The following is a 17,230-nucleotide window of genomic DNA, read 5'->3' on the forward strand; positions in this document are numbered from 1 at the left end:
GGGGAGATGGGGTTGTATCTGGAGGAACTAAATTTGCAAGGAGACTAGAAACGTACTAACTGACTTTGGTGCAGGAAAATGTTCATATTCACCTGTCTTGTGCAGAAAGCTTTGATGTACAACTCCAGAGCTGTTGTCAAGTTTGCTTTGGTTGCACAGTGTCAATTCTATTGAGAGCTTTGGGCTTCTTATTTGAAAGGGCAATGATAACTGACATTCTAACAAATTATTTAACCCGTAATTTTGGAATGAAAAATTGAAGAGAGATGTGCCATGTTATTTCTAACTTGACTGCACACCTTCAAAGAGCCGTGCATGTAGCAAATTATACTTTGCACTTTATGCAGCAACATGTACTCTACAGTGAACAAAGCTTAACAATAAAGAGAATGTATCAACTGTGGTTCTCTTCTCTCTGTGTATCACGGCAAATACCTCCACAAGATCCCTACCACTCCTTTTGCAACTCTAATGCCACTTACTAATTGTGATCTCTGAACATATGCTCTGCACAAGCTATTGTAATGTCTCCTCATAGCACTTATCACTATAAAGAAATAAAACAATCCTAACTCCATTAAAAGCATATATTTGGCATAGCAGTCCCTGTCAGGGTCTTGCAGATTTAATGTATTCAGAGTTTTAATCTTTTGTCACGCAACACCCTGGCTATTTTGTTAAATTGTTTGGTTTTGTCATATGGCTTGTATTGAAATGGACAATATTGTTCAACTTGAAAAGAGAGCACTGGCCCATGCTCTCAACGCTCCAGAAGACAGCCGTCCAAAGAGGAAGTTTTCATGGCGGAAGCAGCGCTCGTCGACCTCATCAGGGAGGAAGACAGGTCTAAACAAAGCGCTGAAGAGTGGCCACTCTAAGCCTTTCATTGCACCCAATGGGAACGGAGTGAGTCGCGACACTGAGGCCTTGATAGGAAGCCAGAGATCTGACATTGAAATGAAAGAGGTGCTGATGACAGCAGAGGTAAGCTGATAGCCGCGCACTGCTGGGATGCATGGGCCGTCTTTCAATGATCATCCTTCATTGTGACACTTCTTAGCTCATGGCATGAGTTTTACAAATTATGATTCATAACAAATAAGAACACGTAGATTTAATAAACATTTCCTTATGGCACTGCATGTGGTCACCCTCTTCTCTTCATTCTATGCTGCATGGATGTCTGTGCCTTATTTCAGACCAGCATGGCTGTTGTGTCTTTCATTTTAAACCTTCCTGTTGCCTAAAATGTATTGCCTTGTTGACTGCTTTTGCCTCACTGTTATTCGTTGCTGCTGGTAATTTTGTCAGCTTTAAGTATACAGTGCATATTTCTTGGATAATCAGAGATGTGTTTACTTATTGCATTCAAAGCTCATTTTTATGAGATGAATGATGCTTTCCTTAATTCGACAGCTTTTTGTTATATTAATCATCTTTAATGTTTTGTATCCATCTGAGAGAACAAAATACAATAAATGTTCACTTAGTTGTACACTATACTTGCTCCTTCATCAGCATTAAAGAGTCCTTTTATCAGAGAAAAAAATGTGGGTAGCGAACAATGCCGGAATTCATGCTAGCATTGTAAAGCTAAAAATGTAAAAGCTTGATGCTACAGGCTATTGACATGCCTTGGTTAAGACCCGGCCACCCCATTTTTTAATGGTTTTAAGCTATGATTTGAAATCCACTTATTTGCACAGCTGATTTTCTCTTATTTTATAAAGATGTATCATTTGTAATAAAGTTCCAAGATGACTACATAAAAGTAATGTAATAGGAAAGTAACATTGCACGTGTTATTTCAGTTGCATATTCTTTGTATTGCTCGACACAGTCTCATTTCAATTAAATGTTTTATATTTGACTACTTGTATCTATAATGGTAATGGAAAAATCTAAGGTACACCTGCTACCTACATTTGTTTTCAGTTTCTGCATTTCCTTGGTTTGGTTTAATTAGTTTAATTTTTTCTTTCTTTTTCCGGAACTGTTTTTTGGATGTATTTTTCAAAAAATCTTCTTTGGTTCATTTACAATCCTTCTGTAATTTTAACATGAATGAAAGTTTGCTTATAGGGGTGAATTTAATTCAACTGTATTGTTCCTTCCTCAAAATGAAACATGATTTCCATGCATGTGATCATCTTTCAAAGAAGTCACTCTCATGATTTAGACCAGACCATTCACATTTTTAATGGTTGATGATATGTATTTTGTCAGAAGACAGTTATGTTTCATTTGTACTATTAGATTTTGTAAAGAAAAAAAATGCTTCTTTGTAACCACATGAGCATTGTTAATTATCAAGTTTAACAAGTTCTCTAATTTTACCTGACGTGTGCTATGCTTTTTTTAATGCTGTCTGTGAGTGCTGTGACTCAAAACCAATTTAGGTACTAACACAACTTATCATGATTATGGTATTTCACTGTAGTTAAATAGATAGATTACTGCTGTTAAAGCACGTAGGTTCATGTACTATAGGCAAATATTATTACATATTATCCTCTCTTTTTTTAATGCTAAAGGCCCCTCTATTTGCAGAGCTGTTATTGATTTGCTTATCTTGTGGAGAAACTGAAATAAACTTCATATTTGTTCAAATAAAATGTATATAGTGCCTTTATTTGGAGGCTATACTTATGTCATATATATATATATATATATACAGAGAGAGAGAGAGAGAGAGAGAGAGAGAGAGAGAGATAGATAGATAGATAGATAGATAGATAGATAGATACATATAGATATGGGTATAATATATCTATCTATCTATCTATCTATTTATCTATCTATCTATCTATCTATCTATCTATCTATATATATATATATATATATATATATATATATATATAATATATATATATATATAAACATGTCGACATGTTTTGAGTGCTAAATTTAGTTGCGTAGATCTTTATAAATTATTCCGTTGCTTTTCTTCGCTAGTTTTTCATATAGGCCTTCTCAGCTATTGCAGTGTCTTTCCGTTGAACTTAAACAATTGAAATAATAATTATGTGTGCATTTTTTTGTGTGTGGGGGGTTCTCCTTTGTTCTGAAATTACTTCAATATATACCTTTTCTGAAATAGACTTCTTTTTCCTTTAAAGATAAAGGTTGGGGGGGGGGGGGAGTATACAGTTTTCATTTTTTGTTATTATTAATTATCAACGTTTCTCTTTGCTAATGTATTATCACTGCTTAGAAGAGAAAGGGAGTGACTCCTAAGATTACTAAATTCACCTTTTCCTTTGAGCCACATATGAATTGTTTCTTTTCTTTTATACTCAGCTTGTGTTTCTGAGTGTTCGTTTGTCTTTGGACTTTTTGTAGATTCTTTACTATATTGTTACCCTTCGCTTTGTCTCTGTCTGTCTGTCTGTCTGTTTGTCTGTCCGTCTGCATCTCTCTCTCTCTCTCTCTCTCTCTCTCTCTCTCTCTCTCTCTCTCTCTCTCTCTCTCTCTTCCCACACATCCCCACTCTCTCTCTCTCCTTCTTCTCCCCCCCCCCTCTGTCTCTCTCCTTCTCCTCCCCCCCCCTTTCTCTCTAAAATGAAGGGGGGGACCCCCCTTCTCTTTCACTCATCCCCCATGGGTGATTGGCGGGTTCTCTGTTGTGGTTTGCTTCATCTTTCCTATCAAACATCTATCGTCCTTATCTCTCCTCGTTCTTCTTTTGTGTTTGTTACTCTATTGTAACACCTCTAATCTTCGGCATTTAATCACCTTATTGTGTTGCAAGTTCCGTAAAACACTTACTAAAACTAAACTCATCCCCCAAGTTCTGTCCGCTAAAAGTACATGTAGTTGGGAACTTTTCTTAAGTCTGCTACAAGCACAATACTATTTCCAAACTGCTGTGCTTGCTCTTTTTATATGGTGCTACCATTCTGCTTTCTTCTTACCTTAATAAACATCTACATAATTTATGTATTCCATCACTACGAACACTTCTCTTTTCTTTAAATAATTTTTCTTTTCAACCTTGACTTTTCGGTCCTTATTCACATTTTCTTTCATTCTCTAAGGTTTTTTTTCCCTTCAGGTTTTCAACTCTTAAATTTTCTTCTTTTGAGGCTTGCCGATTCTGGTGACAGTCTTAAAAAATTTGGCAACTGTACAATAAGATTGGGGTTTTTTTCCTTATATATTTTCCCCTGGTTTTTTTTTTTTTTTTGCTTCTTTTTTCCCCCAAAGAATTAAATGTGCTGTGTGCCCTTACCCATAATAATACATAAGAAAAGTGTTTTTTTCGTCTATATTCCTTTGTCATTTGTAACTTTATTCCCTTTTCTCTACCGCTCCTGGTACTTTTTGTTTTTTATTTGTTTACCAGAAGATTTGTGACCATGTCAGATGCAACGGAAAATGTTGTTTTATTTAAAATATGTCAGAGTGTTCCTGAAAAAGCATCAATATTTTGAAATTTTCACATTTGTAATACATTTTAAGCCTTTCAAACTCCCTTGAAAACAGAACAGACTCTAACAAAGATTTCAATAATTGAAAGGATTCCCAGGCCTAAGCTTGCACTGGGTCGCCCTAGGGATATAATTGTCATTTGGCTTGAGATGCTCAACAATCTTTGCCTGTCTTTAAAAAAAGACTTTTAACATGAATGTCATAAAGAAATTTGTTATTGACAAAGCATAGTTTTATTTGTCCTTTTTTGTTTTTATTCTAGCTTTTCCTTGTGAATACTCATTTTCTGCTCAAGTAATTTCACTCTCTCATACTGAACTTTAACTTAAAGATGAAAATTGTTCCTCTATTTCCAGAACTCTGTTCCTCATTCCCTCTCTTCTACTGTCTGTATTTTTCCAAGTCTTTCTTATATACTGTACTGTTTCATAGCTTTGTAGCTTTAGAGGTACAGAGCTCTGTCTGTCATAGACGCCAAAAGTTCTTCAGTAAGCCTTTGTGTATCACTCCTTTGTAGTCAATGTTCTCATGACAGGTTTGTGTATCTCCACATGTTTTTCATTTCGGAGAGTATTTTTGTGCCTCTTATGTTGATATTTGTTTTTTTGTTTTTTTTATTCATTTGTGCTGAAATCAGGATCTGCAGCATGCATCCATGTCTCTGGTGGAGGCGATGGATGCTGGAGTCAAGGACATGCTGGAGTACAAAGATGAAGGCTACATCGAGCTGGTGCTAAAACTTCTCGCTCGGATTTGTGATGGCCAGCACGATGGACTACAGGTCAGATAGACTTCTTTGCGTGCTGCTCTTCTGCAGTTTATCTTTACCATTGCTTTATTATGTTCCATTGAAGTACAAAGGCCAGGTTGAATTAAGAAAACTTCTCTGAAATAGATACATTTGACCTTCCTTTTTGTCCTCGAACCTTGAAAACATTGTATGGTCGATTCTAAGCACGCAAGGGATCAGAAGGACAAAGATATCAATTTGTGAGCTCCGACCTGAGGTATTATAATAAATTATAAAGAAAATACTCAGTTGAAATATTTGCAATTACTTACCTGTATTACCTGTCCTGGGCAACAACGTCATTGCACACCGGACAGGTCCATAAGTGCTCAGTTCCCCCCAGCCCCAAAGCCTGCAAGGTATCCATACTGATTGTTCCGGTGGCTGTCTGATTATGGCGATGTCTTTCCTTTCCAGATAATTACTTATTATCTTCTAACTCTGCATGAAAAAGATTCTTTCCTAACAACATGTGAAAAGAGAAACTGAACATGCTGCTTTAAACTTGTTGTATATATGGAAGATTGTTCCATGTTAGCACATAGTCAATTTTGTTACCCATTTTTTCAACATCACAAACATCCCTGTAACTCGGTTCATATTTAGCTTTTTTGCATATAAGAATACCAAACTGAGGAGAAATGAATGATCCTGGCAATAAACACATACCTCTATGATAGACAAGTTGGATTTGCTGGGTTTTGTAAATTTTTGTAGTAATAGTAAATTTGTGAACCACAAAGCCAATTTGTGCACCAGCTGAACTGGCTTGCCATAAACTAAGAGTTAATATCTCTGTGCAGAAAATTATTCCTATAATGCAAAAACTTCTGCTTGTTTTTATGTTCTGTTATTACTTTTGTATTTCTCAGAACTACTTAAGGGAACAGCCGGACAACGTGAAGTCCTTCAGCATTGTGGCAGAAACAGCTCAATTCTTGAATGTTGTCTATACCACGGTCAACAACACCACCATAGATTTGGTCATTCAGCTTTTCAGCACACTCAATGAGTTTTGCTCTGTGAGTATTTCTCTGTGTTGTTAGTTCTTTCCAAGTATTTAGTTTGTTCTTTCTAGCTTATTGTAATTCCTCACAGTTACATTATTCCTTGAAAAGTTTTGACTTAGGTGCATAGATAAGGTTACCCCACACCCAATCCCCCCTCTCAACAAACACTAACATGCACACAAGCACACACACACTCCTTATAATTTTTCTCATAATGGTAGCCTATATTTTACCAATGCATTCCCAATCAAAGTTTTTTGGGGGTTTTTTTGGTTCTTTTTAAGAAGGTGAGGAGTGTTCAAACAAAAGTTTTGTTCTAGTGTCAAGTTCAGCATTTAATATATTTAGAATTTTTGTTCAAAGTTTTCTTTTAGATGAGATGTGCCTTCCCTCAATCACATTTCATGTTTTAAATATACTAATTATGTTTGAATGTTGATATTCAAATCCCAATATTTCATCACAGGGAAACCAGGAGAATCGTGTTGTGGTCTATGACATGAAAGTCATTGACTACATCAACTTTATTCTGAGGTCTGGAGAAATAGGGGACTGTAACATTGAGAAGGTCAGTGTTTGTTTGTTACGATGACATTATATTTGGTAGTTTCTTTGTTTGCATTTGTATTGTTATTGGGTTTTTTCACATGAAATACAGAAGATTTCTGCAGTTCCACAGGAGTGGGCAAATGATAATCAAATTTGACAACTTTTTAAAGGAAACTTTTCCTGAGTAACATTCCTGAAAGCCTTCATTTTGTTTACGATTTATCTTTTTGGCACATGGAAAAATAGATGTTTATTATTGAAATTTGATACAACCCAGTAAACTTTTGCTGTGGGTGGTGGGCAGGTGCTCTGGTGTGGTTTGCTTCTTCTTTCCTAAGAAACATCTATTGTTTTTATCTCACCTCCTTCTTTTTTGTGTTTGTTACTCTCTTGTAACTCCTCTAAACTTCTAGTGCTCTTATGACCTTATGCAGTTATGAGCACCGTAAAACCCCTACGAAAACTAAAGTTAGGGGGCTCTCGTGGCCTAGAGGTTAAGGTGTTGGCCTCTCATTCAAAGGTCCCGGGTTCGATTCCGGGTAGCGACCAAAAAATTTTCTTCTCTAAAATTGTCTCCTTTCACATCCTTTCCTGATCTCTAACAATGTTCTGTTGTCTGCTTTCATTTCCACTTTCTGCCCCCACCCCCTCACCTCCTTTGCCCCCTCCTCTGGGCTCCTGACTCTTTCTGCAGCCTTTCTACTGCTACTCCTTGGCTCCTCCTAACTGCTGTCTTTCTGCCACACCCCTGATCTTCTGGTAGGAAAGATCTACACCTAGCCTTCTCGGACAAGGGCGAAAAATCTCGGAGGGCCCATGTGCAAGTTGCGCACGTTAAAGATCCCTTGGTGGTCTAAAATCGATAAGAGTAGGCTTCGGCCGCCACCCGGGCAAAATTCAAAATTTCCTACCAACGAAAAAGTGTTAGGTGTGTCCCGCGCGCTCATATGACCTTATGCAGTTGCGAGCGCCGTAAAACCCTATACTAAACAAACAAACAACAAACTAAAGTTACTAAAACTTTTGCTAAAAAGATAAAAAGATAGATCTCAGTTCTGTCCAATGATGGGTTTCCTCTCCTATCTTTGGGTTCTCTCCAGCTGTTGGCTATGGGTCATTTATTGGGCTGTAAACCTGTCCTGTCATACTATTTTTTTTAAAATGTTTTTGGTGGGGGTAGTGTTCTACCAAATTTTCTTGTAAGGTCGTCACCAGGAATAATGTCAATGACTAATCATGAGTATTGAGTCTCTAGAGGTTGAGAACTCCTAGGGTAGATAATGCAGCAGAGTTTTCCTAGTCTGAGTTTTCCACTTGATTCTGGCCAGGTTGTGGAGCTTCAGCAGACCATCGGCTCTCTCATCATGTCTCTCACAGAGGAAAACGGCCCTGTGGCTTCGCAAGTGGCAAAGGTAAGTTACTGAGGAGTACAAAGTGGGGAAAAGTATGTGAATTAAGGAGTGAAAGTAGCTGAATCTCAATAGCAATATTGTCTCATAGGACCTAGTATGTCACTGGGAAGAGCACACATCTTATGAGTGTCATGTGCAGGAAATAATGTTCATATTGAAGACACATTTTAAATAGTAGTTTGATACTGACAAAGACAATGTGAGGAATGTGCTGGAAAGAATGTAACACACAATGTGGCCATGACTCTTCTATACTCAGTAGCTAGTTCTTTGAATATAGTTCAAATAGGTTCTGTGGGTTGTTTGTATAGGTAATCATGAAAAAGATGAATGACTCAATACCTAGAACCTAGATATCTGGAGGTGTCATTTCTGGTTCTGAGGTTGATATGCAATGACCTGCCATTGCTTCTGGTTGCTAGCTGCCGTCATACACTCTGTCACACTTAGCCCAGTCCTTGCCTTGATGCTATCTGTCTATGTTATGCATCGTCCACCCTTATCTTTGTGCCCCACATCTTGCCTTTGATCATTTTCTTCATAATGATTTGATAGCTTTTTATTTGATCAACATATAGTATTTTTTCTGTTTTTCGACTTTCAGTGACTTAATGGATTATCCTGTTACAAAATTATGACCGTTTTCATATGTACCTTTGGCATTCAGGAGGTGAAAGATGCTCTGGATAAGGAAGCTGTTTATCGCTGCATGACCTCATGCTATGAGTGGCACCAGTCAGAGAAGAGAGACAGCTCCAGCACTCTGGGCCTGTCCGGAGGATACCTGCAGTCTGCCAAGTCGATCGCAGCGTTTGGAGGGTCGCTCATCCAAGGTGTTGTGGTAAGTGTTGCTTGTGTTTCTTTTCTTCCCTGGTTTGATGAGGTTTGCTTCATGTCACGAGAGTTACCAGTGTAAATGGAGCTGACACTGACAGTGGTAAAGGGTGCAAGCCAACTACTCTGTGTAAGACTCCGTCATATGTCACTTTACGAAATGGCGTATGGCAGAGTCTTACTCTAAGTAATCAAATTGAAGTTGTAGAGTTAGGTCAGATTGACAATTGAGAAACGTGTGTTGAGGCCTATTTGGTACTGATAGGTGTTTATTCATCTTTCTGTGTACGATAAATATTTTAATTTTCTGAAATGGATATATCAAGCTTGTTGTGTCAGTATTTTTCCCCACAAAATAACACGGTTGACTCACAAGAAAAAGGTCTCTGAGCATTTTTTGCTTTTCATCCGGAAATGAACAGGAAAAAAAACAACTTAGGATCTATATACTATACCCATATTGATTGAATTGATATTATTCTATGTAACAAATTACAATTTGAATAAGTGGAAATGAAAACTTATGTACCAGGTTTGTTGTAGTTTTCAAAAACAATCATGTGTTAACTTACCTGTAAGATCTCTGTAATGATTTCCATCGATTTACATTTTTTTTTTTATTTTGTATTTTCAGAAAGGAAAAAAGAAGAGTGTCCTGAGGGAGAGTGTCATTGAAGTTGGATTTTCTTTCTTTCTCATACTGGCTCGAATGATGGACATTGATCCTCATTTACATGATAGTACGTTGCTATTGCTGTTTGGTTTTATGGTGTTTGTATTTTGCAGTTGAATTTGTATTCTATACAACTTTTTTAACTTTATATTTTTCTATGTGCTTCTTTGAAAAAGTATGAGGGGTTGGGGTAGGGAAAGATGCATATTTGTATTACATGAAGCTGTCATAACTACTTTTAGAGGTTCCAAATTTTGCATTATCAATTTCTTTTGTACCTATTCTACTCATATTTCATACTCATGTCTCAAGACTTATATATACCGTTAAGAGTACATGAAATATTATGCTGTGTCAGGGCACATTAGATAATTGATGGAAACACGGAGAGAAACACTTTTATATAACCTCTTCCCTGTTGTGTAGACGTACACACTTGCTTGTGTTCTTCAAAACTTGTTCTCTGCCATTTTTATATTGGTTTATAGGGAAAGTTTTAGGAGATAAAATAATGACTTGAGCCGTTGTTTTCTTTTTTAAACACAGGGAAAGCTATGATGGCTTTGTTTGAATGTCTCTTGACTGAATATTTTCTCTTGTCTGTAAAACATAGGTGAAAACATCTCAGCAATGAAGGGGTTAAAATGTCTGGTAATACAGAACTGAATGTACTTCTCTGACTGGGCACTTTGTGTTTGGCTTCCATCATTTTTCTGAATCTGAGTATTGTATATTTAATATATTATCAAATAATTTTTATTCCTCTCTGTTTTTAAAAAGCCCTCAAGTTGAGTCCTGAAAATGTGAAGGCCTTTGAGTACTACAGAAAAAACTGCTCTTCAATTGAGATCGTGAAGGAAGGGATCTTGCAGAAAGTCAATTTCAGGGTCAAAAACAAGGTAAATTTTACAGTATTTGCACTTAGGTTGGAGATGAGATAATTTTTCTGGGAAATAAATGTCATACTTTGGCTTGAAAGATTGAAGGATAAAATGAAAAATATGCAAACTTCACACATTTTTCATGGATACTCCATTTTTGTGAGTGGTTCTGGGGACGGGGGGGGTCTTTTAGTTGATATTTATTCTTTTTACATGCTTTCTTTCTCTCTTCAAATGATATACCTTTAAAGTTCATTTTGTTATGAATCATTGTCTGGTTATTAATTCTGAAAACCCCGGTTGTCTTACAATGGCAACATTTTGACAATATCCCGTTCATTCCTTGCAGAGTGTGTTGAGAGAGGAAGTGAAGGAAAAGCTGAAATGGAATGTTGACCGCACCTCACCTAGTAATAAAATCCGGGACCTCATGGACTGGACGCGAGACATCATGAGAGACATCTCCTATCAGCGCATGATTCTGGACCATCCAATTTCAAAGTTTTTCACCAAAGGATGGTGTGTATAGCAGCTCTGAGTTATTGTTATCTTTGTTAAACAGGCAGCCATTGGATTGGTGCCCTTTGTCTCATACCATGTTGTACAAGGTGAAGTCTTTTTGACTAATTCCCTGTCGCTATGTGAGATGATGAGAAGAAGTTGAAGGCTGGAGTCCTGCAGGGTGGGTCTTTCAAAAGAAGATGAAGTTTCATTGGGGATGATGCAGAGGTTTCGTGAAGTGCAAGCTTTTAACAATGTTGTGGTCAAAGTATGATGCGAATTAAATTGTTTGGTTTCTAAAGGATATAATATATATGATATGCCCTCATGATGTACATAATTTATTTGAATAAAAATGATTTTCTTGATTAAGAGGACAGGTGTCTCCTTAGTTTGCCCTGATAGAATCATGTGTAGTCATTTTTACATTAATTGAAATGAAAGCAACAAGTGCTTAACACTTTGCCATCAGAAGGTTCATACAGTAAAAACCCTTGCCATCTCAAGCATTTTCGGGGAAATCCAAATAAACTGGATGGTAAACATGGCCGATCGGCGTTTTGTGATGGGAACGAAAGTTTGACGTTCATGCCGATCAGTGAGATGAGACGGCAAAGTGTTAATGTTGATGAAACCTATTTGAATGTTCTCACAATTTCTTGTTAATAATTTTCTTAGCATTTTCATCCTGTTGTATGTTTTTTACTGACTCATCTGGAATACTCAAACTATTACTGAATTACCATTGTCTCTGGCATTTTATTTTCTATCTTTCCAAAAGAAAATAATAAGGTACACAAAATCACTGTGTCTATCATGCCACTCCTATTTGAGACTCCACAAGTAGGTCCTACTTCTTTACTTCCCTCAGTTGTTTCTGTCTACATTAACTTTTCCCAGCACTATGCACTAAATGACCATTATTGTGTCAATGTGCTTCTCTTTACTCAAACAAACATTCCAATTTTGGCTCCAGGTTGCTGTGGAACTACGGCACAATCATCCTGAGCCTGGCCATTAACATCATCATGCTGGTCACGTGGGATGCCAAAGCCTCCCTGGAAGACTGCGACACCAACCTGCTGGAGGACAGCTTTGACAACGCTTCAAAAGTGTGCCCAGAGCTCTATGAGTAAGCCTCCTTGTTGAGTGCTATGTCACTTTATATAATTCCTTCACAGCTTTGATATCCCAGAAAGGGTATGCCTGCAGCTCTATGAGTAAGCATCCTTGTTGATGTTTTTATACATTTGCCTCTGACTTGTCTGTTGATTTATTTTCTTCTCATCTTGAGAGGAGAAGAGGTACTAATAAGGGCTATTTCCCCATTATTTCTTGGGGGGGGGGGGGGGGGAGAATTGGGTTAAAGGCGGACTACCATTTGGAAGGGTTTTTTTTCTTCATGTGGTATATATATTGTTATTGTTTTGTTACGGTAAGTTTTGCATTAGTTTTAAGATTAAAATAATGTTTTGAGTGAGATGGTTATGTTTTTTGCTTTTCTAAAAATTTAATATTGGAAGCATTCTTTACCATCGGTTTCAATTTGATGCTGCTAATTCAATAATGAAGTGTATCAGTGGTGTTACAGGAAGCTTATGGGCAGGAACAATTATTATTGAATGACTGATCAAACTTTCCTTTGTTTTCAGTTCAATCCCTCAAATCAAGAGTCTGTCACTGGAAGAGTACACGATCACTTTGTGGGTCCTCGGGGGAGTGCACAACTTGTTCTCCTTTTTTGTGCTCATCAGCTACTTCCTCTCCTACCACCCGAGGCTTCCCAATATTTCAGACATCAAGTATTGGATGTTGTAAGTTAATCAGTTAGTCTTTTAAAATTATTTTTTTTTAGGGTTTATTGTTTGATGTAGCCCTGAACATGTCAGTAGTCCAGCACATGTCATCAGCAAAGGAAGCCAGCACAGTTGGTTGCCACAATAAGGCTTAGGATAGAAAAGTGTCTATTTATTTGTTGTTGTATATCCCCACTGAAGGCTCTCACAAGTTCACCATAACTCCCTTGGCCAGTCAGTTCATCTCAGGTTATCTATTGGTCTCAGAGAAACATTATCGAGTTTTGTATGCTGTAAGGCGTGTTTGCGTATTCCATTTCTGCCAATTACCAAGACCAATTTCCTAAGGAGCCAAATCCTCTCTGTCTTGAGGCCTGGAATCAAATTCTCAGCTGTTTTGTATTGCAAGTCTTTTGCCTGTGATCGTGTATTCTGTGATAATATACAGTCGAAACTGCTCTTGCAACCACCTTTTCAAGGCAAGCACCTGTGCAAAGGACTACTTCCCACTTTCCCCCTTGTATTTTTCTTTGTACATGTATTACAATGACACTGTCCAAGAGGTCCACCTGTCTAAAACAACCACTTTTCTCTTCAACAATGGAGGGCCATCCTGGACAATTTCACTTGTATATCCATTGGTATGTAGCTTAGATGGTTTATCTCCATGCAGCTTTATTTACACATGAGGTTAAAAGCTGTATAATTAAACTATCAAAGACCACTGTATCTCAGATTTCATGTTGATATTTCATACATTTCAATTTGTTGAATTCTTGCACCATTTGCTGAGAGGATTAGAACATTTTGGGGAGTTGGACAGTTAATGCCCGACACCATTGATAAATTAAGGTAAATATATGTATGCTACAGTGATCTTTTCTTTTGAAAGCATTTTTTGTTACTGGTTTGTATTCCAAATGTGTCTCTTTTTTCTTTACTTTCAGTGAGCTGTGTGGAAAGAAGCGATCAGATGATGATCCAGACGAGTCCAAGGAGGTAGAACCACCTTCGAAGCTGAACACTCGTTTCTTCAGTTTCACCACGTTCTACTATCTGGTGTGTAACTCTTTTTATAATGAGAGGTCTGGTAGTTTTTCCACCTGCTTGCACAATAATTGTGTTTGTGTGTGAATGTGTAGGCGGGGGAGGTGGTTGCAAAAAAGATTGATTTTTGTGCTGAAAAAAACTCAGCTCATAATCCAGAGATCCTCAAAAGGACAGTTTGTTTTGCTTTTGTGTAAGTTTTACAGTGCTTGTAACTGTATAAGGAAAGTACTGTTAAGCATAACCAAACCCTGTGCCGTACTGGTGACTCCTGACGAAACAAAGAGCTTTGCAGTTTGAATCCAGTCAAGTCCAGATTTTGTTTGTCTTCCTTGAGAATATTGTCTCCAGGCCTGGTGTCCTATTTTGAGACAAAATGCTCAGCCTTTGGAATGACTTTTTCTGTATCTGGTAGAGTATGAAAAAAAAACTTGTAAAAAAGTTATAACTCATCATGTTTTTAACAAGTTTTGACTGTAGGCCTTCACGTAGTCTATTTTTCAATATGAATTTGATGTTCCACTATTTAGACATGAACTCTTTTTATTATGGCTTTAGAAGTTTTTAGAAGGCATTGCGTCTTTCTTTTGTTCGCAGATGTTCTTGGGAATGTCTGTGGCTGGGACTCTGTTCCATGGGTACTTCTTTGCCTTCCACTTGCTGAACATTGTCAACAACAACCAGCTCCTTGGTGGGGTCATTAAGGCGGTCACCCAAAATGGTAAGTCCCCAATTGTTGCCGCTTTTTGTATGCTCCTCGAAACAACAGTGGAGTACCAATGACAACTCAAAATAAGACTAAAAGGAAAAACAAAGATGTTTATGCTGATATCCTTGTTTCTGCAAAACCATCCATTTTGTGTGGCATGAATAAGCAGAGAGCCTATTATTTGTGGGAGTTTGTGTAATCCGCTTTATTTCCTGAGTAAAAAAAGTTCAAAATTGATGAAGTAATCATTCTCAGAAACAAGCATCAAAAGTTATCTTAGTTTTTTGTACAGAGCAGTCTGGTCGTTCTATGAAAACACAGTTATTGTTATTACATCGAAAGAAGGAGAAACTTTCAGTAGATTAAAAATTATTGATCAAGTTCAACGCTTTTGGAGGAAATCTAGGCCAGTTTTCCCTATTTCTGTACAGATTTCTTTGACTCAAGCCCAGGCACTGAAATCTTAATTTGAGTTGTCACTTGTCATTTAAAATATTTATCTGTTTCCCATGTAGCCGCATACAATGTTCTATCTATGATGCCGTATAATGACAACGTCTTCCCATCTCTCCAATGCCCCTTGTTTTATTCCTTTTCACCTCATCTGATGTATTTTTTAGGGAGGGAGTCCTATATGTCCTTTCCTACAGTGCCCAGTTTATGTTAGAATTTATTTCAAATGAGGATTTAATCATGGAAACACGGTTAAGAACAAAGGAAGTACAGTTATATTAAACATGAAGGAACAAAATTATGATTTTTTTGGACTTTCTTATAGATGAAATTCATTATTAATGGCATGACCATCATTTCAGTCTAGTTTTACAATATTGTCTACTTCCACTTCTCATTTTCCGGTCAGTTAATTTCACATCTGAAATTTGTGACCTCTCCGTTCATGCATTCCTTCCATTGCCGCAGAGTTCGTAGGTAAGTGAGCACCACTTCCGTGCATTATGATATTGAATATAATAATAAGTAATAAAAATAATGATGATAATAATAGTAATTAGTATGCATAGCGCCTTAAATCCACTAACAGTACTCAGTGATGCTCTTAGAAAATTAAAACTTCAGTCATAATTGACTGACATAACATACATGTTAAAACATTTATATAAAAGGCCTATTAAATTGAAACAAGCAATATGATAGAAATAACATAACACAGAAGTCGTCACATTGTTTAAAAATCATGTCGTCAATCATCGCACTATACAATTTGAATTTGAGAATGTTCTTTTTTTGGAAAAACTCTCCTTACTGTTTCGTGTGTTGGTAGATGAAGTTTCCCATAATTTTAGAGCAGCAATTGAAAAAAGATCTTTCCTCAAAACAAGTTGAAATATTAGGTGTTTTTAATCAAATGGAATCAGATGACTTCAAACTCAGGCTTATACAACTCTTGTAAACAAGATGGTCCCAAGTTATGCAGACATTTACAAGAGTAACATGCAATCTTTAAATCTATTCACTTTTCTTGGCTACTTTGTTCTGATTTTTTTGGGTATTCTGTGGATTAAATAAGATGGTACTGCAGGTGGTTGGAGGGAGCCAGTGGTAGGTCCTACTTCTTTTCTCTCCATCTGCCGTTTCCATCTATCTGTCTTGCTTCTTCCTTGCACTGTATGACTGTCATTGTGTCAATGTGCTTCTTTTAACTTAAAATCAGATGGTACTCCTGTCAAAAGTGCATTTCAGTAATCTAGATGCCTATTAATAAATCAATGGACAAGCATGTGGGTAGTGTCAGTATTGATGACAGTTTGTATTTTCCCTATATTTCTCAAATAGAAATGGCAAGACTGGCAAACTTTTTAAATATCATCTTTCATGTTCAAGTGACAATCAAAATAAAACCCAAAATTACTTACATTATAATAGGTCTTAAGATAAATCTCTACCATCAAAATTGAGAGATTTTTTTTACAGGTATTATGTTATTTTGTTTTTGCATTTCTTTGGAGGAGAGGAGCATGCCCTCAGCATTTTTTTCGTATAATTTCAATGTAGGCCTATTTCTTGTCATCCATTTCTTGGTGTCTTTCAGACAATGGTCAGTGAAAGTAGAAATGTATGTAATGTTGTGAAATGATATCCATTTGAGGAGCAGTGTGTATATGTGTGTATATATACATATGTCAGGCACATGGTGGAATCAGGCTTTCGTCAATTTTGGGGCATGTAGAGTTATTGGTATCATCTTCAAGCTTGTTCACTGATCTTTATTTGGATGGGGAAAAAAATCCGTTTATCTTCAATACAAGTCGAGATATAGGCGAATGATTGAGGCGGGGGTCACCTGTTTTCAGAGGTAAAATTAGTGAGAAAATGGCCGCCAAAGAGTAGTTATTTCCTTAGCTTAAGAGTCCGTGGAAACTGAAAATTTACATTTTTTGTGCCTTTAATCAATGTTTTTCAGAACAATCCACGCAGAAATGAGTTCTTTAATGGGCTTGAAAGGTGCTGAGCCAAAAAACAAACATTTGATAAAAATGCAAAAACCTGCTGAAAAATTCAAGTTTCTTCACTTTGATTATTTTGACAAGAGCCTGGTTCCACCACGCTGCCTCACATATATTAAAAAAAAAAAAAAA

General features: G+C 36.9%; 1 protein-coding gene across 11 annotated transcripts in view; it reads left to right on the forward strand.

Moving 5' to 3' along the window:
- Positions 1-17,230, forward strand: part of LOC101852918 (inositol 1,4,5-trisphosphate receptor type 3) — a 247,221-nt gene that overhangs the window by 220,596 nt on the left and 9,395 nt on the right. For 7 of the 11 annotated variants that reach the window (XM_035969197.1, XM_035969190.1, XM_035969196.1 and 4 more), the window contains 14 exons: positions 742-984; positions 5,069-5,212; positions 6,094-6,243; positions 6,698-6,799; positions 8,109-8,192; positions 8,860-9,033; positions 9,661-9,766; positions 10,480-10,598; positions 10,930-11,099; positions 12,058-12,213; positions 12,734-12,895; positions 13,825-13,936; positions 14,522-14,645; positions 15,555-15,563. In XM_035969197.1, the coding sequence (XP_035825090.1) occupies positions 742-984; positions 5,069-5,212; positions 6,094-6,243; positions 6,698-6,799; positions 8,109-8,192; positions 8,860-9,033; positions 9,661-9,766; positions 10,480-10,598; positions 10,930-11,099; positions 12,058-12,213; positions 12,734-12,895; positions 13,825-13,936; positions 14,522-14,645; positions 15,555-15,563 (1,855 nt within the window). The remainder of the gene's footprint in view (positions 1-741; positions 985-5,068; positions 5,213-6,093; positions 6,244-6,697; positions 6,800-8,108; positions 8,193-8,859; positions 9,034-9,660; positions 9,767-10,479; positions 10,599-10,929; positions 11,100-12,057; positions 12,214-12,733; positions 12,896-13,824; positions 13,937-14,521; positions 14,646-15,554; positions 15,564-17,230) is intronic. The other 4 variants (XM_035969192.1, XM_035969199.1, XM_035969200.1 and 1 more) reach the window with 2 other exon arrangements.

The sequence above is a fragment of the Aplysia californica genome, unplaced genomic scaffold (assembly GCF_000002075.1).
Source record: "Aplysia californica isolate F4 #8 unplaced genomic scaffold, AplCal3.0 scaffold00125, whole genome shotgun sequence".
Lineage (NCBI taxonomy): Eukaryota > Metazoa > Mollusca > Gastropoda > Aplysiida > Aplysiidae > Aplysia > Aplysia californica.